Source organism: Macaca fascicularis, chromosome 5, assembly GCF_037993035.2.
Source record: "Macaca fascicularis isolate 582-1 chromosome 5, T2T-MFA8v1.1".
NCBI classification, from domain to species: domain Eukaryota; kingdom Metazoa; phylum Chordata; class Mammalia; order Primates; family Cercopithecidae; genus Macaca; species Macaca fascicularis.
In genome coordinates this window covers 68,472,200-68,500,130 of record NC_088379.1, presented here as the reverse complement: position 1 = coordinate 68,500,130, position 27,931 = coordinate 68,472,200, and the positions used below count along the sequence as shown (strand labels likewise).

Sequence of the window (27,931 nt, the reverse complement as noted above, 5' to 3'; positions counted from 1 at the left end):
TTTTTAGAGTTGAAAAACATATAGTTGAAAGCAGAGAAAACAAGGGGGCATGCAGTTAAATTTAAAGTGCCTGGACTCTCCCCCAAAAAACAGCTTTCTTGGAGTTAGGATCTGTGGGCCCAATTCCTGGTAAGAAATGTATTAATGATTATGACCCCTGAGAATTTGGAGCAGTTACCACAGTGAGACCAATACTTTCTGAATGGGAAAATGCTGGTAAGTCTCCCAATGTAACTTTACTCTTCTGGGCAGAGTAAATGAATTAAAAGACAAAATGTTTGAATAAAGGCAATACAGCAAGAAGAAATAAGCTGGAGAAGAATCATTATGATAAGACATAAGAGGTTATTAGTGCTTGAAAGAAAATAAAAACTAAAGAGCATTTGGGGATAGAGGAGCAGATAGGAAAGAAACAGAAAAAAAAAAGGAATAAGAAAAATGTGAAACTATAATGCTAAAATATTCGACATATTTATAGTATTTTGGGACCCCAAAGATATAAGTAAAACACAAGTAACTAATGCAAAAAGTATAATTTGTGATTATAACTATTTTTTGAAGGAAGAAGCAAAAATGTAGTAGATGTATCTATGTACAGAAAATGTGCTATTTTAATAAAAAGGAGACATTGTTTAATGCAAATCATTTTATTATATATTTACAAGTAATCTGACATTGGGTAGAAGAAATACCTACAATATCATTTTAATATAAAATGACAAATGACTTTAATAAATTAAAATGACCATTTTTACTAAAAAATTAAATAGCAATCATGTAAAAATAGTTTTAAATTATCAGCAAATTTTTCAGTATACTACTTTAAATATAGCACAAATGAGTTCCTTGAGTGTCCAAAGAAATAATGGACAAAGCATATGTGTCATCAAGTAGATATGATTTGGCGGACCATGAGAATGAGATTCAGTAAATTAAGAAAGCAAGCTGAGTGGCTGGTTTCAGGTCCTTTTAGTTATCGGTATGAAGAAAGAGAATGCTGAGAATGAGAAATTAATTGGTGATAAATGGTGGTACCCTGTTACCTTTTGTGGGGAGGAGCAGTGAATTCAATGAATCAAAGAATGCCAGAATAATAGAGATGGTGAATGAGAACTGCTCAATGTTCATATCATGTGTCGAAATGAAATAACAACTATGGTTTAGTGCTTCACAATATTCTACCATTTTCTAAACCTTACAATATTTTAACCTTTGAATTGGCAGGTAATTTGAAGTAAGTTATCATTGTATTCACAGGCTAAAACATTAATGTTAATGTAATCTAGATGGAACCACCATAAAGACAGTTATTCACAAATAACAATTAGGCTAAAACAACCACATGTACAGAGTATATAATAAAATACAAACAACTTACAACCTTAAAGAATTTAATATTTAACTTTAGTGATTTTTATTTAATAAGATTTGATAAATTTTATCTTAAACGTGCAAACAGAAAACGGCACAATTGGTTCCACTGAGATTGTACCAAATAACAAATCAGAGGCAGGATCTGATACATCCTTAGATTGCAAGAATGTAAGGTGCACCACTTAGAAATTAAATGAGATCCTGCCAGGGAAGCTTTGTTTAAGCTGTTGTTACCTTGGTATTCATCGTAGAGAGCCGAAATGTACAAATATGTTTGGTCCTTATGTAGGACTAGCCACACCAATTGTGCTTACAGTTAATTTTGTTTGGTATTTACATTCATATAACATAGATACCAGTATAAAAAAACTTGTCAAGAAAACATCTTTTCCACAACACAAAACACCAGTATTTTGTCAAGGAGCTGTTATTCCAATTATTCAAGTATGCCAATGTTATTTGTTTGAAGCAAACAAGCAAAGATACCGGTCACACGTAGCATTAACCATGCAGTTGTTAACAATACAGGCTAAAGATGATGAGGCTTCTTTGAGAGCTGCCACACATCCACAAAGGTTAACTGATTTCCCTTGACCTCATCCAAATTGGTTTTTGAACAACTTTTCTTGCCCCAACAATTATGTAAAAATTATCAGAAAAATTACTCACTCCAAGGTCACCTGAGCCACAGCATCCATTGAACTGTATCCATTTTCCATGAAAATCTCTGTATACCGGCCCATCTTGATTGCCTCTAGCCATTCACCTACTGATCTGTAGGCCCCAGATCCTAGTGGGCTATGTTCTGCCAATAAATTAGATACTCTAAAACACATAAAACATAAATATTAATAGTAACAATTTAATTCTTTCATAACAAAGTTTACTATAATGTTAACTTATATTCAATGGATCTTTGAGTCTGTAAGTATATTTATAGAGGAGAAATACGTAAATGCTAACATGGAAGAAAATAATTTAAAATACAGGAGAACACAAAATCAGTCTACTGAGATTATTTTATCCATAATTAATGATGACTTAAGATGAGGACTTACTAATAAGTAAATTTTACGTAAGACAACACAATAGCTAAAAATTTTATTGAGTACTAATAGATGAACCTAGAGAATTTTTAGGATAATAAAACCACTCTGTATAATGGTATAATGGTGGACAGATTTGTCTAAATCTGTAAAACGTACAACACCAACAGTGAACTCTAATGTAAACTATGGGCCTTGGCTGATAATTATGTGGAAAAACAGATTCATCAATGGTAGTAAATGTATCGTTCTGGTGGTTGATGCTGGTAATAGGGTGGGGGAAGGCTACATAATGTGTAGCGTAACAGGTACGTGGGAGATCTCTGCACCTTCCACTCAATTTTGCTGTAAACATAATATTCCTCTAAAAATCTTTCTACTAAAAACTTGCCAGGTAGTGATTTAGATATACTACTCTTTGTTTATGAAGATAAGAAAAATGCTACCCACTATAGAAACGTGGGATAATTTGTGCAAAGCCAATCGATTATAGACGTGCTAGAGGAACTTACGCTCATTTAAGTAAATTTATCTGGAAGTTAAGGAACTATTTATTCTTTATTTTATACTCTTAAATAGAGTGCTTCTTAATTCACCTAGGAGTGGTAGAACATGAAAAACAAAATGTAACCCCAAATACAAAACAAAACTTAATAGAATCAACTAAATCAATAGACACTTTTAATGACATTACATTCACACTCTTTTCCCAATAATAATAATGATATAATGATGATGATGACTTTTAGAAATGTATCTTAAGGAAATAATCAGAAAAAATGACAAAAGAGAACTAAATATTAAAAATAATCTACATACCCATCAGGTAAATTTACATCATTTACATGTGAAATTTACTTAAGTAAATTGCAACTATAAGAAAACACAAATACTTTTCTCTCTACTTAGGTTCTCTCCACTTTCTCACATTCCATTTACACTTGCATGTAGTTTCTTCAAAACCAATTTTATAAAAATTACTCTAGTTGAGATGGGCAAAGATCTCTCTTTTTCCAAAATCTGTGAGCATTTTCCAAAGTACAAAAAGACTGACCTCTTGGAAACATTCAGCCAACACCACTACCACCTCCCACCTCACTCTTGAAATCCTACTCTGTCTCAACATTGTTTAAATCACAATTCTGTGCGTGTGTGTGTGCGCGCGTGTGTGTGTGCGCGCATGTGTGTGTGCGCTGCTGGATTCTCCTCAATCTCCTTTGCCTGCTAGTCTTTTGTTGTTGTTGTTGTTGTTTTCCTGACTTTAAAACTCGAAGGGAGTCAGGACGTGGCCCTATATTTTTCTACTTAGGCTATAACTCCACTATAGATAATTTTACTCACTTTCATGTCTTTAAAAAGTATCTGTTTTTTAAATATTTTTATTTCCAGACTAAGATTCTTCTGTATCCATATGCCTATTTTGTGCCTCCATATTTCTCAGATAAATACGGCCCCAGGTCCAAGACCACACTCCTCATCTTCTCCACATCTGTGTGCTCCTGAAGTCCTCCCCCATTATAGTATGATGCGACAGTCCACCTCTTCCCTGTCCTCATTTTTCTCAAAACCTATCATTGTGCATACCATCTATTCAACTTCCAATATATTGTACAGCCAACCACTTCTCTCCCATTCAATATTAATACCACCTTATTTCAAGATATCATCATATCTCACCTGCACAATCAATCTAACCTTCTAGTATTCATCTTGAATTTAATTCTCACTCTCCACTCCAAAACCAAACACAATTGGTTTTGAAGTTTTTATTTTGTTCAGCGTCTCTCTCCCAACAGTGCATTGGCTTCACAAAGGCAAATACTTAGGTCTATTTGCTTAATGTTGTATCCTTGGCACCTAGCCCACAGCATGACACAGAGTATAAAGGTAAATAGATGTTGGATGAATAAACGAATACGTTATAGTGATTTTTAGCCATTAGGCATGAATTGTTAGAGAACTGCAGAAAGAAACAGTTGGAGAGTAAGATCTTGAAGTTGAAATGATGAAAGAATTGCAATTTTGATAATAGCAAGGTCTAGAATATCAGCATGGAAAGGAGAGTACAAGGTAGACTTGAGAATAAAGTCATTGAAGGAGAAAAATTCAAGACATTTAGAGATACTGGAATATCATCTACATGGTTACTGAAGTCATCACATCTTGTGACATAAGTAGGGATGGAGAAAGGGCGAGACAATGGACCAGGAACTAACAATTTCTAGAGTCAGGATATGCAGAAGATTGAATAAAGGAAAGGCAGTGAGTGGTAAATTTGGTCTTAAAACAAAACCTGTTTATACAAAACCTAGAAAGCTGAATCCTTTATATTGCATATAATGAAATAAAATTATTTAGAAAATTTTAAATGCTCTCAAGCTATAATAATGATGCCTATCTAAATTAAATAATTTAGAACACTAAGTATTTACTCCTTTCGTATGTCCATTTCTGACAATGTAATATAATTCAAACAGGTAGATGAGAGAAAGTCTTAGTATTTTATGTGACAATAAGTAATTGAAAAGCAGATATTTAGGGAACAACATACGGAATAACTGCTAAGAAGATACATTCTCCATTTGTTACCACAGGAAGTTAATGATGCTTGAACAGAGTTTGAAAATCCATTCATCATTTGTATTTAAAATGACTTTTCATCTAGTAAACAAATGTTATGTCGGAATCATAGAACTTTTCTAACTTTTTTAACACATTGTTTCTCATTTAGTGCATGCTAATAGGCAGCCAATTTAGTTACTAACATAACACTTTCTTGTAAAAATAGACAACTGCCTCAATCATAGTGAAAATAACAATCTGGTAAATTTTCTAGTACAGAATCAAACTGATTTATTTTTTGAGAAGATAATTCTGTTTTTCAGATAAAGAAAAAGGCATGCTTTACAAATATGAAACATTATTTAAATGCATTCATATGCTATTCAGAAAAGTAAAAAATATGCTCATTTACTCACATAAATTTTCTCCAAGAGATTACTCCTTTATCAGTTTTAAATCTCATTCAAACTACACACTAAATAATTAACCAAAAATCTGTCTGCAACTGGATAAGAGCAAAAGGGTCCCTAAAATTGTCAATGTTTCTAAAATATGAACACTAAAATATATTCTAAAGAAATCAGAGTAATTATTGTTAGATATCTCAGTTTTAAAATATATCAGTGCTTAACTGACTTTTTCTTATGTTATAATCTTATATTCCTCATCCTCACCTATCCTCCAAAGTGCATGAAAATACACACATTTAAGTTTTTATTTATTTATTTATTTATTTATTTATTTATTTTAATGCTAACTGAACATGGCTACAGTTCATTTTACTGAAACCTGGTATTTTATACTATTAGATTAGGTATAGGTGATTTTAAGTATAATTTAGTAACATATTTCTTCACTGTAAGAGAGTAACATGAAAAAAAATATATCCAAATAAATTAGTGTCATATAGATTCATAGAGTAATGTCTATACAAGAATGATTTAATTGATAAAATATTTGTGACATCAATCTGTATTAGCTACATTCTGGAAAATCATTTGGATCTGGCCTTGTACCTGCATGATGCATTAACCAGTGTCTTCAAACTACTTGGGTTACGTATCAGCTTGTCCAACATGTTGACTATTTCATCAAACTTGGGCCTGCTATTTCGGTCTTTCTGCCAGCAATCCAGCATTAATTGGTAGAGAGCAGCAGGACAATCCATGGGGCTTGGCAGACGATAGCCTTCCTCTACTGCTTTAATCACCTGTATAAAGCAAAACAGAATCAGTCCCCCAACACCACAAATTTAGTATAGAATAGCTTAAAAAATGTCCCACTGTCCAACTTTTATCCTTACTATTGCAATGATAACTAGCATTACTGTCTTTAAAATCCACGGCTATTTCCAATTGCTACAAAATTCAACATAAAACAAATATACTATGATAATATTAAAAAGATAGGCTTTCTTCACATATTATAAATAAAATAAATAGTAATCATTTTTCTTAAAATCTTGGTGAAGGGTGATTTGTAAAATTAATTGACGTAAAATATACAGTTCATGTTTTATTTATCCTTGAACTCCAGAATCAAATAGAGATTAAATTTTCTAGTGATTTTTCTGAAAAGTTAATGTCTTTTTAATGAAAAAATATGTGCACAGCCACATTTTTAAAGTAATAGAACTGCAATTTTACTTCAAAAGAGACTTTTGGATGGTAAATGATGGATAAGTCAAAGGCTAAATTAGCATAACTGTCTCATGTATCATTTAATAATGTCAAGGTCTGACTGTTTATTATCATCTGCTGATTTCTGTCAGGAATCTGGAATGACTGTCTAGTAGCACAAGGGTTATAAATATCCTTGATTTTAAATGTAACCACACATAAGAGTATCAGCCTAATTGTGAGGTCATTTTATCAAAAACATTTGTGATGTTGCTGCCCCCATCAAAATACCTAACTTAAGAAGAAATTTGTTTTTGCTACCAAACACAGAAATACAGGTTTACTTTATTACTAAAATTCAAATATTTGAGTGATCCTAAAACAAATATTAATGAACATATTTCTTAATATCTTATTTTGCATATTTAACAATTAGTCTTAATTACATTTTCTCACAAAGAATTCAGAATTGATTTGATAAATTGAAAAAATGATTAGAATGGGAACTTTACAAAGATGATTTTAATTTTTTTTGTTGGCACATATTAATTGTACATATTTATGGAATACAGAATGATCTTTCAACACATGTATAAAATATATAATGATCGAATCATGGCAATGAGCATACCGATTACTTCAAACATTTATCACCTGTGTTGTGAACATTCAAAATCCTCTCTACTAAGCTTGTGGAAAATACACAAGAAGTTATTGATAACCGTATTCATCCCCAGTGCTGCAGAACACATGAACTCATTCCTTCTACCTGGCTGTTATTTCGTATCCCTTAACCAGCATCTCCGCCTCCTCCCTTCCCCTTCCCCTTCCTGGCGTCTGATATCCACATTCTACTCTTCTACTTCCATACGCTTATTTCGTTTTCAAAGACAATTTTTAAGCATTGGAAAGAAAACATGCTCCTTATGATAAAGAAAATGGCACCTGACCCAGTGCAGTGTCAGATGGAAAGAAGATTAAATGGTAGATTTAAAAGACATAGGAGTAGAGAGGAGAGGAATGTAGTTAAAACCAAGCAAATTCAAGCCTATCACATTGGATGGTAATTTCTGTTAACTTTAGGCAAGCACATTTCTGAGAGTAGAAAATGTTGTCAGATATAATTTGAGACTTCTTTCATTTGAAGTGAGTAGGGAACACCCAGATGGCAATTTGCAGGAATCTGGCTAGAGCATAGGAGATAGCCGGACTGATAATATAAAAGTAAGGGTCATCAGCACTTGGCCACAGCTTGAAGTCGATGTAGTTTATATCCCCTCTGGAAAAGCATATAATAAAGGTTCCGAGAAATACCAAAAGTTAAGTGCAGGCAAAGAAATGAAAAGTACTCAAGGACTCCAAAATTAAGTGGTCAGATAAATTTAATAACTTTGAGCAAAAGACCTAAGAGCAGCCTACTACCTTAGTTAATTTACCTCAAAAACAATTTAGTAACTATAAGACAAACTCCAGGAGATAATGTTTTCAGTAATTGTAACATATGATTAACATAGCTTATTAAAATTTATACATATTGAGAAATAAAATAATAAAACAGATAAATGAGAAACATACTCGCGAAAAATTTAAGAAATAAATAAAAGTGCTAAATAAGTCTTGAAAAAATATTTAGTCTGACTGGTGATCAAATAAAGGAATATTTTTAAAAATTATCATTTGTACGCAGATTGATAGAAGTTTATTTATTTGTTTGCTGATTATAAGATTTTCCATTGCTGATAAGGATGGTTTTTATTCCCTTTAACAGCATATATGTATCAAAATAAAGCATCCTAATATAAATAGCTTAAGTCATGTAATATATTTGCTATGCAGTGAGAATAGTAATTCTTATTTACTCAAAAAATGATTTATTTCATAATTTGCACTTTCTCCAAAGCTGTTACCAATTAATTTGATTTTTTTCTTTGGCACCTATTTTTTTTTTTTTTAAATAATCCTTCCTCCACTAAGCACAACAATGCAGATGTTTAGTTTAAACACCTTAATAAGTTATTTGACCTGTGATGTTATTTCTAGAATTTATTTCTTAATCAGTGTTATTTTTGGGTAAATTTATATTTAGAAATATAATTCTCAACTTAGAACTGGGTCCAGGTAAATTAGGTCATCAAATGTAATTCTAAATTAATTGTTAGAATTTATTTTAAAAATAGATTTGGAACTATAACTTCACATTTTATATTTAGAAGTTTCCTTTTTTTATTATTTTTAATGTTTGTTTTTTACAGGTTTAGGGTGAAATAGATATCATTATTACTCTGGTAGGTTGCAAAATGATGGAAATCTACCAAAATTGACCACAGTGCAATTAGGTGTTCATTTTCCCATACAACTTAGAACATATAACCAAATGAGTTCTAATCTCGACGGACTTCCTCATTACTATTAGATTTGTTGATACAGGTGGCTGAGATGAACAAAGTAAAGACAATTAGAATTTTTACAGGCAAGCTGGCACCATTTCAGATGTGCTATATCTGAAATAGTATATTTCAGATGTGCTATATCTGAAATAGTATAATATACTATGCATTTTCTTGGCATTAACATGTAAATTGATAGTCTGAACACAATGCTGCCTCTCTTTCCAATTCCTAAAAACATAACCCATCCCCCATATGGTATTATTCATCTGATAGCAGGGTGGCTCTCTGAGCTCCTTCTATCACATAAGTGTCATTGGGTTTCCATTTTTAGGTGTATATACCTATTGTGGGCATGGTTGCTTTTCCTGCCCACAGATCCTCAGCCAGCAATAGGAGTTCTGAAAGGCTTTATTCACAAAAACAGAATCCCACATAGTATATCACCCAACCAGAGTATGCCTTTTGCAATAAAGAATGTTTGAGAGTATCACAAATAGTTAAGTCCTCACCTACTATCATGGATATGTTCTGGAAACTGACTTTCAGTGAAACAAAGTATAATGAAACCAATTTTACTATAAGCTACTTGATATAAACATGAGTTAAGTTCCTAGGGCATATTTCTGGTTACAAAAACATAACTAAACTTCTAATGAAGACCCAAAACACCTCTAATATTAAACTTGGAAATAAATGTGAGCTATACATACATTTAAGAAAAAGTGACAAAAGCAAGTAAGATAATTACTTATTTGCTTATTCCAGTTTCGGGCCACAGGTGGCTAGAGCCTGTCCCAGCAGCTCAGAGAACAAGGTGGGAACCAATCTTGACCCAGACACCATCTCTTTGCAGGACACACTCACACTCACACTCACACCCACACTCACTTGGATGGGGACCATGTAGACACACCAATTCACCTTCCATATCTTTGATTATGGAAGGAAACCCACACAGACATGGGGAGAACCTGCATGCTCCACACAGACAGTGGCCCTGGCTGTGTGTTGTTATATTTGTTTTTCTTATCAATATTATAACAAAGTGATGTTGAACAAAATGATGTTATTCCAGGTACTTTTGTACTTCATGAAGTGCTGATAAATTTGTAACAACTCACTCTCCCTGTGGGAGGACAAATTTGTAATATTTGTATCATGACATGGTGTAAACACTCTCTCCATGCCAATTGTAATCTACTAACATGGTCTCATCCAAGTAGAAATATTCTAAAAATATGCTACCTGGTACAAACTTGTTGGAGCACACCAGCACACATAGCTCATCATCCAGAGGCAACAAGACACAGCTTAAACACCAACATGGAGACAAGATTCTGAAAGTATGGGTGACATTCTTCAAGTTGCAGTGTATATATTGTCCGAGACTTCTATGTTGTGCTCCATTCCCAGTGACTCTTGCCAGAAAACACAACAAGGCTCTATCGAACTAATAGTTATGAATTACTCATGCAAAGAGATCAAAAGAGGAGTCACCATAATGGCAAGGATAATTGATATCGAGCATCAGGAAAAAGTTGGACTTCTTTCTCACAGTTGGGGCAGGGAGAAATATGTGTGAAACCCCCAAGAATGAGGAATTAGATCAGATCACCAGTTAAGCCACCATGACCTGCCAAGATCATAGTGAGGGGAATTCAGACCGGATAGCGGAGGAGGGGGAGGATAGGGACCAGGTGAGGTCCTATGATTAACTATAGCTACAGGCTGCAGTTCCTGTAGTAACCTGCCTCTTCTGAATTCTTTCTTAGGAGAAAGTGCCCACAGAACCAGGAAACAGATGCTCTCTGAACCTGTGTGAAGTAGGTGTGTCATGGTAAGAGAATAGAGCATGGCGACCGTAAACATTTGTCTCTAGGCTCTTCACCTGCAGAGATAGTAACTGGCCAACAACTCTAGCTGCTGTGCTCTAAAGCCCTTCATCACATGTACACTGCATAAAGCTTACTTTATGCACATTGCTTCCAGGCAATTATGGAGCATGGCAGGGATAATAAGACTCCTTTAAAACGGCATTTCTCCTCCGTTGCTTGCACCCAATTATCCTTCCTTCCTTCCATCTCTACTATACCTAGGGACATACCTGTGTCACTGTCTGACATCTCTCCCAGCTTCCCTTCATCTCTCCTCGATTTTTCTTAGAAACATTTTTCTTAATATCTAGTTATTTCCTTTTGACATAGGCTTCTTGGAGGGCCTGGATTAGCCTATGGATTATGTCAGTCATAGCCATGCAGACTGTTTGTGATTATCTAAATTAATTCTTATTACAAATCTATGAGATAAAAATTATTATACACATTTCACAGATGAAACACCTCAGGTTTCAAATAATTAGAAGGTTTAAGAAATTGCTCATCTTTAACAGCTAAGAAGTGGGGGTGGCAGGATTCACAAATTAAGTATTTTTCTCATAGAAATCTGTGGTCTTTCATCTTGATGCTGAGTCACACCACTGAAATTAGAAATTATCATCACTACACTTCACACACCAAATAAAATAATTTGAGAGAGGTATGAATGTCACCCTATAGAATCATATTTATTTGCATCATAAATAAATATACATATGAATGTCACCCTAGAGAATCATATTTATTTGCACCATAGATATATATTTACATATTATATATATTTACATTTATTTAAATTATTGTGTGTATATATGCTATATATATCTCTCTCCAGAATTAAAATGAGCTATTTTGGAAGATAGTGCATTCTTCATCACAGGAGATGTGAAAATGTAGGCTTGAAAACTGACTGAGTGGCAGGAAGATTAGGAAGATTATAGGGAGAATTCAAGCATTAGCTGTGTGTTTCCATGAATTAAGTTCTATCTAGGGCTTGAGTACCTATGTTGCTAGGCATTTACTTGAAATCTCACATATAGGAGCTGTTACTACAAGATATAAAGCTCCCTGCAAATGAGTAGTGTTTACAAATTTATTTCTGGAAGTAAACCAAGATAACATAGAAATAGTTTCAGATATATCAGTTTTATTCTAAGATTTCTTTCCGTTTTCAATAGTTATTAAAGATATATTGAGTATGTTTTTTCCTTAGTGCATCAATCTTAGATTAGTAGACTTCCAGAGATTAAAGACATCTTAGAAATCTTCTATTGAAGCCTATTATCTTAGAAATCTTCAATTGAAGCCCTTTACAATTGTTGAAACTGACCAAGAGTTGTAGAATCCAAGATTACTGGCTTTAAGTCCAAGATTTGTTGTTGTTGTTGTTGTTAAACAGCCAGTACAGAAATTTTGAGCTGAAGAACTGATAATTTTTTATGTGTCACTTTTTCAAAAGTATAACAATTTTCATGAGGATACTAGTTCCTAAAATAATTACTTACATCCGAGGGCAGCATTATCCTTAAAAGATGAACGTTCTTTGGTCAAAGACACTCATTTTAGATTATATAGCAATGAGGCTAAGGAGTTGAATAATTTACTTACTGTAAAATCTTAGTAATTTGCAGTATTTAGATAGGAACTATATTCCTCATACCCCTTCTTTAGTTAATTACAACATGCTGACTCTTTGTTTTAGCAAGAAATATGCCAATAATATACATATTCCTTATATGTTTATGTATATTGCTTATACACATATCATTTATACTGCAGATATATGTGTATCTGGCACATCAGAAAAGAAATAAAGAATAGAAGGAGGAAGAGAGGCACACCCAGCACAAAGCTAGTTGATCTTTTCTGGAGTCAAGTAGTCTTTCTGCTTTACAAGTAAGATCTGGTCCAACAGAAGTAGCAATAAAACAACTGGGTTAAAACTGGTCAGAAAAAGAAAGCATGGAACCTAACTTCCTAAAACCAAAAAGGACAAAAATACTTCTAATACAAAAAGATTGAAAAACAGATTAATTAAATTATTTTTTAAAATATTGTGAAAACTATGTACTTAGTAGAATCTATACAGTCATACACTCTGAAATAAATATAAGAGAAAGACCTTGTCATTAAAAATAAAAAATGCTACAAAATGAAATCTTTAGTTTTTATTTTAGCTTCTGAAAAATGTTGACATTTAAAGTATTTACTATCAATAAATAGGCTTCTACTGACTACATGATATTATCTTAGCTTCCGAGCATGAATCAGAGTTCATGGTCTGGTATTTACCTAAAATCACCTTAGTCGTTCTAGTTTATTTTTATTATCGTTATTACAGGTTTTCTTCGTGATGGAAGAGGCAATCCTAAATCAAAATAATCCTGCTGCATTTTGTCCTCCTGACACAGAGGAAGTTCTCCTCTGTGAGATTTAGATTATCCTGCATGTCTTGGTAATGTAACATTTTCATGGTGGCAAAGCCCTTTAAGAATCAGACAGCATCTAGAATGTGGAGATTATGGAATATATCATTTGAAATTGCCAAATCAGTACTTCTACTTTGTTTTTTGAGAATTTTTCTCCAAAAAAATTTAGTGATCGTGATCATTGAATATAGTTGATTTGTCCTGTTTCTTGGATACAAAATTTGGACAGAAATTAGAGCATAGGAAATTTAGTGCTGTATCTGAAAACTGAAATGCCACTGATGAACTAGCTGAGAAAGTAACAATGCATGTATTAGACATTGTATATAGACAGATATTTTAGAAAGATGTTTATTTGTATGATCATTTTCTGTAAACCTCATTTAAATCCTGAGAAACCAAGTAGAAACCAAAATATTAGGGTTTTTTTTTCTTTCTTAAAACTTCCTGAAATGTTACATAAGCAATTTCTTGTATTTTTCTAAATAATTTGAAATAAAGTTATCTGAAAGAGTATCAAGACACTCAAATAGCTGAAATCAGGAAAAAAAAAATGAAAGGCAAAAGGAAAAATAAAAATCACAAAGAAAACACTAAGAGAGTAAAAATAGATGATACTATAATGTTAAAGAAGAGATTAAGCATTAGATAAATGAACTTTTATTCACTTATCTATGCAACTTTATAGTGCCCACCCACAAAGAGTAGTGTCATTGACTCAGCACTTTGATTATGGGATTGGCCAGTGAGATTTTAGTAGACACGTTGCAGGCTGAGATGTAATTGGGCTCCTTCTTACCCTTCAGCCATTTTTCAAATGAAATTATGTTTGGGCTAGCTGCTGGTCTCAGGAGGAAAATAAGAGACTTGTGGAGGAGGGCCAAGGCATAATAACCCACTGGCCCCCAGGAACATAAGAAAGCCTAGTTAAGATCAGCACAGTTATGAACATTCACCTAGCACCAGTGTTTGCACCGGTGTATAATTGTGTCTGTGACAGATACAACTGTATTAGGCATAATTCCTGATAACGTGGATGTTCTGCTGCACAACTGGGAAAGACTAATCATTCTGAGTGACAGGATCAGAATTCAAAATATCTCAAGTGTGAGCAGAAGTTAACCAGGCAAATAAGGGATGAATGTTTCCCTTGAGTGAAGTAGACACATGGTAGAAACCAGCATATCGAGGCTTGCTGCCAGGATGGATTAAAATACTTTCACAAAAATTAAAGGGAAGGATGGCATTGCAATGAGCTTTAGATAAGTTAGAAATTAAACCACGTAGTGTTCTGCAGGACATGTTAGCATTTGGCATTTATCTGAAGAATAGAAAGGAGTAAATGGGTCTGGTCTTAGTCTAGATTAAGATCAAGATCAATCCAGAGTAATCATATATTGAATTGAACATTTTATATTTTATATTAAATTAGAAAGCTGATGTAGGACTATTGGTTAGAAATGAAAGGGAGGTAGGGGACATTGATTCAACTGGAGACAGTGTGGTGCTTAGATACACAAATTTTTTAGAGCTAGATTGAAATTTCTGGTATCACTTTCATTATTTCTGTGATGATAAATAAGTCATTTAACATCTCCAAGCTTCAGTGTCTTAATTGTAAAACAGTAATAATAATAGCATCCCTCTGACACAAGATTGTTAAATATAAGTATAAATATATGTAATAGGGATTTAATGATATCGTTTTGCCATGGTCCTGTCCCTAAAATCATAAAGCTGAAGACAATATATACCATCTTCTCAGATTTAGAGAAATGGCAGTCAGTGCTTCCCTCCCCAAGCCAAGTAAGCAGTGCATAAAGAAAACAAACGTTAGCAATTTTAAGTGACTATAAGAAGGGGAGACTCATTGCCATCCGGTTTGCTTGCTGAGAAGCAGAAATCCATAACTCCAATTTGCTGTTTCGATCAAAGAAGAATGCTATGAAATCATTCATGGTAAAGCTGATGTGTGACCCTGGCTTTTCTTCTGCGGAAATTTGAAGAAGGCTGACTGGAGCAGCCTGCAATAGATGTCTGCAAAGAGAAGGCACTGCTAGTGCATCCAATAAGAATGTTTTTCTCCCCAGTAACGTGGACACAGAGCCAGAACAGTAAGAGACTGTGACGTGAGGAACAGACAGCAAGTGAAAAGAACTATGGAAAGTCGAAGGACATCCTCCTCCTCTAGGGACCTTGCAGACAAAAGGGCTTCATCAAGGGTCTTTGGAAGAACTCAGACAGATAACTCACTTGAGAACTGATGCTTGGGCAATTTGTCTCACAGGAGGCATCAATATCCTCACAATATAGTAGCAATCATGCCCCTTCTTTTATTTCTTTCTTTTTCTTTTTTCTAATTTGTGTTTCTTTCATTGAAAAAGTTAAACATTTTTTCATACATTTATTGGCCATCTGCATTCCATCCAATGAATCTTGCCAAATCTTATGCTTTGCCTATTGTTTCTATTTTTCTTAATGCTTTATTAAGTCTCATTGTATAAGTACACTATATTTTTGTTTATAATGCCGTATTGAAAATATTTTCTCAGTCTAAATTTGTATTTCTTACTTTTTGTTGTGCATTTTTCAACACAGAAATTTATAATTTTGTTAGTGAAAGCTATCCAACTCTTTTCTTAAATGGCTCAAGGATTTTTCCTGTTTTTAAAGAAAAACTAAATATAATCAAAATTTTTCTTCTATCATTTTATATTCTGATTTTGATATTTTGACATTTCAATATTCCAATATTTTATATATACATGGTGTGAAGTTATGGTTTCATTTTCTTTTTTTTATTATTATTATACTTTAAGTTCTAGGACTTCATGACTAAGACACTAAAAGCAATGGCAACAAAAGCCAAAATAGACAAATGGGATCTAATTAAACTAAAGAGCTTCTACACAGCAAAAGAAACTACCATCAGAGTGAACAGGCAACCTATAGAATGGGAGAAAATTTTTGCAATCTACCCATCTGACAAAGGGCTAATATCCAGAATCTACAAAGAACTCAAACAAATTTACAAGAAAAAAATCAACCCCATCAAAAAGTGGGCAAAGGATATGAACAGATGCTTCCCAAAAGAAGACATTTATCCCCTTCTTTTCTACCTCTCCACCCAGACCAATCCTGAAGAATCCTGATACAGACTTTGGCAGAGGAGGAGGGGCAAATATCTGACCATACTTGTTTCACACTATAGGTACCTATGGTTAGGCTAGGCCTCCAGTTGTGGAAAACACTTTGAAATGAATATGGGATTCACTTTTTGGTTGGATTAGAATTTTTGGGCTGGAAAGTCAGTGTTAACTACTGGCATTGTTGTTTCAACAAAATTCAGCTGGAGATCTATGTAGTATCTGTCTAACCAACCCTGAAGGCATGTGAGAGGGAGGTTTTATAGAGCATGGATGACAGAAATAATGGGAGAGAAAAAAGTGTTTCAAATAAGCACATTATTAAATTAAAACTATTCAATATACCAGCTTTACAAAGAAGTAATAAAATAGTTGGTAAAGCACTTAAGACAGTGTATGTCATATGGTAAAGGTTTAATAAATGTTAGCTACTTTTATAATTGTTGTTCCTCAAAAGAAAAAAATATGAAATTTCCATATGATCCAAAACAGAAAGGGCTGTATTGAATAGTAATGATGGAAAATTACAAAGGGAAAGATTAAAGAGCCATGTGTCAGGCATCACATAATAAACGTTGTGAATTTGAACAGAAGATTCTTTCATAGTTCCTTTAATTTTAGGATTCTATTATTGTAAGTATGAATTATTTTTCCATTGTAGGGAAAATCTGGTTTTTCTTTCAAGTTAAATAAACAATACAACTCTTCTTACATTTTTTTTTTAATTTAAAGAAATGTAGACTATTCCTTTTTATCCTCTAAGAGCTTCCACTATTAAATCAATATCATTCATCCTTTTGGCTTGGAGTATTAGCTGCCTTTATCAAATGCAAATCATAAAAACTTGCCTGTCAGTATTCATTCTTTGATGGCTCTTTCTTTATCTTTGAAAATGATACTGACATGAATTGAGTGAAACATCACTACAGTACAGCTAAAACTGACTGGCAAGGGACTGAGTTGTTATATAACTGTAACTTACTTTCCTTTGTACTAACTCATTTTGAGCTCCTGCATAAAGGATATTTCAACAACACAAAACAGATCAGAGAGTAAGCAAAGTATTTCATTTTCTTAAGCAACTGTCACTTTCAGAAATGAAAAACATTGTAAGTGTCTTGACTCAGAGAACAAAGCATTTCATTGTCAAGTTGAGAAAGAGTAGTTCCATACTCACATCTTGATTGGTCATCTCCCAGTAGGGTCTCTCTCCATAAGACACAACTTCCCACATTACTATTCCATAACTCCAGACATCACTGGCAGAAGTAAACTTTCGGAAAGCTATTGCTTCTGGGGCAGTCCATCTGATTGGAATTTTTCCTCCCTAAAATTGAAAACGATTTTAAAAACTTCCTACATACTTCAAATGTATCTAGGGACAGTGTTGCCTCACTGAAAAGATCTAGACAGAGATGTAGCATTTTTAAGTGAATCTGTTTGACAGCACACAGTCTCTTTTCACATCTCTCAGCCCATACGCAGTTGTAGACTAACTACTAATTGGCTGTCTGGAAGGTTTCTAGTTTAAATTCTGTGTGACTACTGAATTACGTACAGAAACCACATCTCAATTACAGTCCTCAGTATGGCAGCTCTAAGTAAGGGAAAGCAGGCAGGCAAACAAACCAATAAGCTATACTCTCATGACTTCCTAACAGAGAGTAAAGGACTCAAATTCCCTGGGTGCTTTGTTTCTTTAATACAGAAATTGTAAGTGGAAATTACAGGTTCATGAATGTGACCCTGAGCTGTTTAGCAGTTAATAAGACAAGCATGAACACTGGAGATATTTTGTTTTTGAGACAGGGTCTCGCTCTGTCTCCTAGGCTGGAGTGCAGTGGTGAGATCTCCATTCACTGCAAACCCCACCTCCCAGATTCAAGTGATTCTCACACCTCAGCCTCCTGAGTAGCTGGGACTACAGGCGTGCGCTATCATGCCTGGCTAATTTTTGTATTTTTAATAGAGACAGGGTTTCGCCATGTTGGCTAGGCTACTCTCGAACTCCTGACCTCGAGCGATTCACCCACCTCAGTCTCCCAAAGTGCTGGGATTACAGGCATGAGCTAGTGGGCCCAGCCTAACATTGGATATATTGAAACAAAGTTACACGTTCCCTTGATGTTGTGTTATTTCTCTTAGACTTGCTTTTCTCTTTTTCTTTGTTGTCTTATTTTTGTTTTTCTTTGGTTCAACTGTTTAAGAGGAGGGTGCCTTGTTTGACTCAACCAAATTAAAAATTATTGAAATTGGATTGGGGGAAAATCTTACCACATTATCAAGTTTTTTTTGTTTGTTTGTTTTTGTTTTTTTTTTGCATAAAAATTGATTTGGTAGACTTACCCTTAGTTCGTACAATAAGCACTTTTATATCATGCCTCTTTCAGGGTGAAATTATTATTTTCTTAACTTTTTTTTTTTTTTTTGAAACGGAGTCTCATTCTGTCGCCCAGGCTGGAGTGCTATGGCACGATCTCAGCTCACTGCAAGCTCTGCCTCCCGGATTCATGCCATTCTCCTGTCTCAGCCTCCCAAGTAGCTGGGACTACAGGTGCCCGCCATCACGCCCGGATAATTTTTTATTTTTCATTTATTTTTTTGTATTTTTCGTAGAGACGGAGTTTCACCATGTTAGCCAGGATTGTCTCAATCTCCTGACCTCGTGATCCGCCCACCTTAGCCTCCCAAAGTGCTGGGATTACAAGCCTGAGTCACCGTGCCCGACCCCATACATTTCATCTACCATCAAATATGTAATGAAAGAGAAATAGGTGAAATTTTTCAATATTTTATTGTAAAAAGACTAACATATGCCTTCCCATTTTGCAGGAAGGGAAAGATTTAATTTATACTGCAAAAGAAAAAAATAGGGCTTAAATTGATGTTTATGAACCAAAGTTTCAATATATATATAAGGAAATAACAGTTTGGGATCATACTAACAATTATTTTGGGAATTGAAGTTAGGTTTGAATTATTTGCTCTTTAGATATATGGTAACATCTTTTTAAGAAGACTTACCTGAAACTTATTCTTATTCATTAAATATTCATAAGCAAGATAGCATTATGAGTCCTAGCTATGCAGAGATATTCTATAATGTCTTATTAATATTCTTTTATAATTGTCATTTGTTGATTATATTAAACCTTAGCCCATACTTTTTCTCCTGGTCCTCTGATCATCCTTGGTGTCATCAATAAATCTGAAGTTCCTTATCTTCTCATCTCTCAGTATATAGGTTTTCCACAGGTTGCCACTATACCCCATTTCAGAGGAATAAGCCTTGAAGGTTTCAGGTTCTCCATCTCTCACTTTACTCTTTAGCATAACACACTAACACAAATCTTGAAAAATCTACTTTTTGCACTTAACTAAGACAACAACCGATCCCACTGGCAATGGATATTTGTATAACCTCAATCTTGCTCCAGCCAAATTTATTAAAGGTAACTCTATTCCCAAGATAATTCTTAATCAAGGTTTCATGTAATACAAATAATGACAATGATAGGTCTGGAAGAGGAAAGATATCCCCCCAAATACTTTATTGATTAAGCTGACCACTGGAAGTCTTTGTTTGCTTTGACAAGTTACTTTTGCCCTTCAGCAAAGTACAAATCCCCATGAATCACAAAGCAAAAAGGTTTTTATAAAACCCTTATAATCTGAAGAGAACTTATTGTTAGACTACCTGTGGATGTAATTTTTAAAAGTTGAATTAAATAAGAAAACATGTATATTACTTTGAGAATGAGATATATCAAATTGTATAGAGAAAAGGAAACAATGACAAATCTCTATCTTCACAAGGGTCTTAGACATTGAGGATAACCAACTTGAAGACACTGAACGTATTTATAATTAAGCAAATACTGTTTATCATAAGGAATTCAAAATCAAGAAGTATGACATTATAGATCACCCATAAGATTCTGTTGTAGCAATATCCAGTTTTTCACAGAAAAAAATGTCAATTATATACCATATCAATACAGCAAGCAATTACTTTGATAGAAAAGAGGGTTGACTTACATGAAATATGACAATATGAGTTAGTGATCAATTTTCCATAGTGTAGACTTAACAGTTTTTAACTAGGTATTACAATACCTCCAGGAAATCAAAACTTTTTGAAGGAATAGCTCTTTTTTCACCACAATGTAAATCCTTAAAAGGTGGGAACTAGATATTTCTGTATTGATTTTACAAGTAAAGACAGTATAATGCAGAGAGCTTACAATACGCAATAATATTATACATGTTTACATATTCATATATACGTGTGTATACAGACATACACGCACTATATATGTAAAACCTTTAATGTAGGAGATTCTGTGTTTAACTCTTTACTTTTAAATTTAAGATGATTATTCTTGCATACTGTATCCATTTTGAAGTAAGATTTTTTGTTTTTAGTATCTTCAGAAAAAAATGAATTATTGAGACTCAGATATTCTAAAGTTAATATTTAAATCGGCTGATACATAAAAGGAAGAATTTTTTGACTTTTGATTTTCTCTCTCCCTCTCCCTATCTCTCTCTCTCTCTCTCTCTCTCTCTCTCTCTGTTGCAGGAATGCTCTTTTAGATATTTCTTTTAGAATCTTTAAAAATTAAATGGCTCTGGTCTACTGTTTCAGAAATGCACTCTATTAGATCTTACCCTCGTGGTGTAGGCTGCCTCGGGATCATCTTCCAGTACCCGGGAAAGTCCAAAGTCAGACACTTTGCACACAAGGTTACTGTTGATTAAGATGTTTCTAGCAGCAAGGTCTCTATGCACATAACCCATGTCAGAAAGGTACTTCATTCCTGCAGCAATACCTCTCAGCATGCCAACAAGCTGAATCACAGTGAACTGCCCATCATTTTTCTGTAAAGACAATGTAGAAATATTAGTCTAGCAACACCAATCACTTGGAGAAAATATGAGAGGTCTGTATTCAATCCCCCAAATTGATAAGATCAATCACTAAAATTCATATGCGATTTCTATCTGAAGGAGAGTGGAAAATGGTAGGAAGTATATGGTTAACTTGGTAATGTTTATTTTTCCTCTGCTTGGATAAAGCAGATAAAGGTTTTGAAAATCCTGGCCAAAAATCTTATGTAGTTGCCTTTTTCTGCATCATAACTCCTTTATTCTCAGTCATCAGAAGGGTTTGTTCACACTCCAACCTAGTATCTACCTTGGGTCAACACTGTACTATTTTGAGGTGATTTAAAAGAAGCTAACTGGATAGACATATTAAGGTAAAGAATAAATGGACAGAGGAGATAAAGGAGTTTCTGCAACAGCAGATGGGAGACAGGTGACTGAGCAGTGATCAGGACAATATTAGCAATTTTTGGAAGTTTGTCATCTTTGTCAAGGGCACTGAAATTATTTCAGTTACATAAACTCATAAGGCTCAACGGATGGCTATTTTAAAATAAAGGAATGATGTGACTCTAAGAGACTGGAGTACTTAAAAGTATGGTTAGAATATTTGATAAAATAATTTGGCAGGGTCTGCCAATAGGAAGAAAAATTTGGCTTTTCAGTGGATCATTATCAAATTCATGGCATAGGTTCCTCTTACAATTGTTATCAATGCCATTGTGCTATCACTTTTTCCTACCAATGGTAATGAGTACTATATTAATATTACAAACTGCCAGCCTATATGTTTAATCAGGCCTGCAAATATGTTACATTGTCTAACACAAGCTATTTACTAATAAAGTGGGTTGCCGATATTTAAAATGTAGAGATTTGCACACAAAAGAAAAAAACCTTCCCCTGAAACGCTGGTGATCTGATAATATTTGCTATTGTCAATTACCACATAACCTCTGCTGGTGCAAGTAGTGACTGGTCTTTAGGTGGATTAGCAGCACTTATAGGCTCCAACTTGACCCCTATATTAATGACTTGCCTGGGCTATTTACAGGGTTTCTCACGCTACCTGATAAACTATGAGAAAATCGAACACTTGTAACACCTTATTTTTTCCTTTTTTCCCTTTTTACATTTCTTTTTTAAAAATTTTTCTTTTCCTCCCTTATTACCTCTCACTTCACTGCATTTTTTTTTTTTTTTTTTTTTTTGCAAATTAAAACATACTTAAATAACTCTTTAGGGGCATATAATTTGGATTTGTGTGAGTTTTCTAAAACAAACCAATGTTCATTTTGGAGTATAATTATTGTGGCTCCATACATTTCTATTCTATTAAAAACTTAAGCTTTAAAGTGGCCCAATTTCAACTTGAACATCACAGCCAATATATAAATAACACCTTGAATAACTAAATTATTCCAAATCCTACCTTTAAAAATGTATCTAAAGAGCCATTCTCCATATACTCTGTCACTATCATCACTGGTTTACCTGAAAAGAAAACAGAGTGATATAACCTGCTGCTCTTCGATTTTGCATTCTCATCTGGCAAAAGCTTACCCAGACGTTTTTATAAGTGTCCAAATTTTGTATATATATACACATATATATAATGTATATATATAATGTGTGTGTTTATATATTCATTTAAAACGTCTTCTTTAAGAAAGAAGCTAATTCCTGATATGATGATATCTTAGTGTTATGGGTGAGTCAGTGAGAAAAATGTATCATGAGGTTAATAACAGATTGACATTTAAGATTCACACACACGCACACACACACACACACATCCTTGCCAATATCATCACTAATTTATGTAGGAAATGGGTTTAAGAATAATTCTATGAGTTTTAGGATAAATTTTATTTTAATAGAAGTAATGATATAATGCATCCAATAATATTCAGTGAAACCCTTGGAACATATTCATCTTTCTAACTCTCACAATTCTAAATAAAAACTCCATCCTGTCTAACTGCCCTGTTTATGATCGCTTTAATGTATATTGCATTTTCCTTCCTTTACCCTTCTGTTTCTCTAACTCTTTTCCTTAGGGCTACCTGCCCTTCCTCTCTCTGCTACACACTTAAAATCTTGATTAACCCCACTTTTCATTTTTCAAAGCCCCGTTCTAATTGTTATGTGAAAGATTTCCTTAGCAATCATTAATTGTGATGAAAAGTGTTCTTCTCCTTTCATATCTGACATTGGCATGTAGCCTAGAGGTTAGTTGGACAGACTCTAGAGCCATACTTCTGGGATTTCCATCACAGAACAATCACTCACTATTATGTGCTCCCAGGCAAGTCAATTCTTATCTCAGTGCCTCAGTTTTCTCATCTATAAAATGAGGATAACAATGGCGCCTACCTCATAGGGTTGTTGTGAGTATCCACTAAGTCACATGGTTATCCAAGGCACTTAAAATAGTTCCTATTACTCAGAATTTGCTATGCAAGGATTTATCATTTTAAAAATAAATTTTATCAACTTCGTATCTGTGTATTAGCTTCCTTGCTAGATGTAAGTTGACCAAGAGAATAGATCACCTTATTCCATATAAAATTGTGACATTTCATACATAGTATGTCTATAATACAAGATGAAAATTGCAAGATAAAAAATTATCCTTTGGGAGGCCGAGACGGGCGGATCACAAGGTCAGGAGATCGAGACCATCCTGGCTAACACGGTGAAACCCCGTCTCTACTAAAAAATACAAAAAACTAGCCGGGCGAGGTGGCAGGCGCCTGTAGTCCCAGCTACTCGGGAGGCTGAGGCAGGAGAATGGCGTAAACCCGGGAGGTGGAGCTTGCAGTGAGCTGAGATCCGGCCACTGCACTCCAGCTCGGGTGACAGAGCGAGACTCTGTCTCAAAAAAAAAAAAAAAAAAAAAAAAAAAAAAAAAATTATCGCTATACAAGAAAATATCTAGAAAACAGTTGCTAGTTTTATCATTCCACGTTTTCACTATATTTTAAGACATGCCCCTTTGCTCTTTAATGGAAACACATGACATAAAACTTGTTTTAATTTAAAATATTTTGAGTTACGAAAAAGGAGACCTATGACAATAAAATTACCATATGTGTCAATTAATTAACCTTTTAATTTATGAAGAGAAACAAATACTATACAATTGTGAAATGCATTATAATTAATTTAATGGCATTCTTCAGAAAAGTGTCTGTATTTTACTGGATAGTTGATTGACTCAGGCCATAGAATGACAACTTGCATATTTACACATATCATATTATCCAGAAGTACAAATACAGATGTAGAATATATGACTATTACATATGAAAAGGAAATAAGTGGGAAGAAAAAAGATTTTTTTTATCCTTGAATCACTTAAAACTCACAGTTTATAAAAATAATGTAGGACGGGGGTGGAGCAAGATGGCCGAATAGGAACAGCTCCAGTCTCCAACTCCCAGCGCGAGCGACACAGAAGACCGGTGATTTCTGCATTTTCAACTGAGGTACTGGGTTCATCTCACTGGGGAGTGCCAGACAATCGGTGCTGGTCAGCTGCTGCAGCCCGACCAGCCAGAGCTGAAGCAGGGCGAGGCATCGCCTCACCTGGGAAGCACAAGGGGGAAGGGAATCCCTTTTCCTAGCCAGGGGAACTGAGACACACAACACCTGGAAAATCGGGTAACTCCCACACCAATACTGTGCTTTAAGCAAACAGGCACACCAGGAGATTATATCCCACACCTGCCCAGGAGGGTCCCACGCCCATGGAGCCTCCCTCATTGCTAGCACAGCAGTCTGTGATCTACCAGCGAGGCAGCAGCGAGGCTGGGGGAGGGGTGCCCGCCATTGCTGAGGCTTAAGTAGGTAAACAAAGCTGCTGGGAAGCTCGAACTGGGTGGAGCTCACAGCAGCTCAAGGAAACCTGCCTGTCTCTGTAGACTCCACCTCTGGGGACAGGGCACAGTACACAATAACAAAAGCAGCAGAATCCTCTGCAGACACAAACGACTCTGTCTGACAGCTTTGAAGGGAGCAGTGGATCTCCCAACATGGAGGTTGAGATCTGAGAAGGGACAGACTCCCTGCTCAAGTGGGTCCCTGACCCCTGAGTAGCCTAACTGGGAGACATCCCCAACTAGGGGCAGTCTGACACCCCACACCTCACAGGGTGGAGTACACCCCTGAGAGGGAGCTTCCAAAGCAAGAATCAGACAGGTACACTCACTGTTCAGAAATATTCTATCTTCTGCAGCCTCTGCTGCTGATACCCAGGCAAACAGGGTCTGGAGTGGACCTCAAACAATCTCCAACAGACCTACAGCTGAGGGTCCTGACTGTTAGAAGGAAAACTATCAAACAGGAAGGACACCTACACCAAAACCCCATCAGTACATCACCATCATCAAAGACCAGAGGCAGATAAAACCACAAAGATGGGGAAAAAGCAGGGCAGAAAAGCTGGAAATTCAAAAAATAAGAGCGCATCTCCCCCGGCAAAGGAGCGCAGCTCATCGCCAGCAACGGATCAAAGCTGGACGGAGAATGACTTTGACGAGATGAGAGAAGAAGGCTTCAGTCCATCAAATTTCTCAGAGCTAAAGGAGGAATTACGTACCCAGCGCAAAGAAACTAAAAATCTTGAAAAAAAAGTGGAAGAATTGATGGCTAGAGTAATTAATGCAGAGAAGGTCATAAACGAAATGAAAGATATGAAAACCATGACACGAGAAATACGTGACAAATGCACAAGCTTCAGTAACCGACTCCACCAACTGGAAGAAAGAGTATCAGCGATTGAGGATCAAATGAATGAAATGAAGCGAGAAGAGAAACCAAAAGAAAAAAGAAGAAAAAGAAATGAACAAAGCCTGCAAGAAGTATGGGATTATGTAAAAAGACCAAATCTACGTCTGATTGGGGTGCCTGAAAGTGAGGGGGAAAATGGAACCAAGTTGGAAAACACTCTTCAGGATATCATCCAGGAGAACTTCCCCAACCTAGTAGGGCAGGCCAACATTCAAATCCAGGAAATACAGAGAACGCCACAAAGATACTCCTCGAGAAGAGCAACTCCAAGACACATAATTGCCAGATTCACCAAAGTTGAAATGAAGGAAAAAATCTTAGGGGCAGCCAGAGAGAAAAGTCAGGTTACCCACAAAGGGAAGCCCATCAGCCTAACAGCAGATCTCTCGGCAGAAACTCTACAAGCCAGAAGAGAGTGGGGGCCAATATTCAACATTCTTAAAGAAAAGAATTTTAAACCCAGAATTTCATATCCAGCCAAACTAAGTTTCATCAGTGAAGGAGAAATAAAATCCGTTACAGATAAGCAAATGCTTAGAGATTTTCTCACCACTAGGCCTGCCTTACAAGAGACCCTGAAGGAAGCACTCAACATGAAAAGGAACATCCGGTACCAGCCATTGCAAAAACATGCCAAAATGTAAAGACCATTTAGGCTAGGAAGAAACTGCATCAACTAACGAGCAAAATAACCAGTTAATATCATAATGGCAGGATCAAGTTCACACATAACAATATTAACCTTAAATGTAAATGGACTAAATGCTCCAATTAAAAGACACAGACTGGCAAACTGGATAGAGTCAAGACCCATCAGTCTGCTGTATTCAGGAAACCCATCTCACATGCAGAGACATACATAGGCTCAAAATAAAGGGATGGAGGAAGATTTACCAAGCAAATGGAGAACAAAAAAAAGCAAGAGTTGCAATACTAGTCTCTGATAAAACAGACTTTAAACCATCAAAGATCAAAAGAGACAAAGAAGGCCATTACATAATGGTAAAGGGATCAATTCAACAGGAAGAGCTAACTATCCTAAATATATCTGCACCCAATACAGGAGCACCCAGATTCATAAAGCAAGGCCTTAGAGACTTACAAAGAGACTTAGACTCCCATACAATAATAATGGGAGACTTCAACACTCCACTGTCAACATTAGACAGATCAACGAGACAGAAAGTTAACAAGGATATCCAGGAATTGAACTCATCTCTGCAGCAAGCAGACCTAATAGACATCTATAGAACTCTCCACCCCAAATCAACAGAATATACATTCTTCTCAGCACCACATCGTACTTACTCCAAAATTGACCACATAATTGGAAGTAAAGCACTCCTCAGCAAATGTACAAGAACAGAAATTATAACAAACTGTCTCTCAGACCACAGTGCAATCAAACTAGAACTCAGGACTAAGAAACTCAATCAAAACAGCTCAACTACATGGAAACTGAACAACCTGCTCCTGAATGACTACTGGATACATAACGAAATGAAGGCAGAAATAAAGATGTTCTTTGAAACCAATGAGAACAAAGATACAACATACCAGAATCTCTGGGACACATTTAAAGCAGTGTGTAGAGGGAAATTTATAGCACTAAATGCCCACAAGAGAAAGCAGGAAAGATCTAAAATTGACACTCTAACATCGCAATTGAAAGAACTAGAGAAGCAAGAGCAAACACATTCGAAAGCTAGCAGGAGGCAAGAAATAACTAAGATCAGAGCAGAACTGAAGGAGATAGAGACACAAAAAACCCTCCAAAAAATCAATGAATCCAGGAGTTGGTTTTTTGAAA

General features: G+C 35.1%; 1 protein-coding gene across 11 annotated transcripts in view; it reads right to left on the bottom strand.

The window, feature by feature from the left end:
* Window positions 1–27,931, bottom strand: part of EPHA5 (EPH receptor A5) — a 356,773-nt gene that overhangs the window by 10,300 nt on the left and 318,542 nt on the right. For 9 of the 11 annotated variants that reach the window (XM_005555196.4, XM_005555198.4, XM_005555197.4 and 6 more), the window contains 5 exons: window positions 22,760–22,821; window positions 21,112–21,321; window positions 17,618–17,767; window positions 5,999–6,192; window positions 2,044–2,199 (listed from right to left, as the gene is read on the bottom strand). In XM_005555196.4, coding sequence (XP_005555253.1) covers window positions 2,044–2,199; window positions 5,999–6,192; window positions 17,618–17,767; window positions 21,112–21,321; window positions 22,760–22,821 — 772 coding nt within the window. Of the gene's footprint in view, window positions 1–631; window positions 2,200–5,998; window positions 6,193–17,617; window positions 17,768–21,111; window positions 21,322–22,759; window positions 22,822–27,931 lie in introns of those variants that run through there. The other 2 variants (XM_074040953.1, XM_074040954.1) reach the window with 1 other exon arrangement.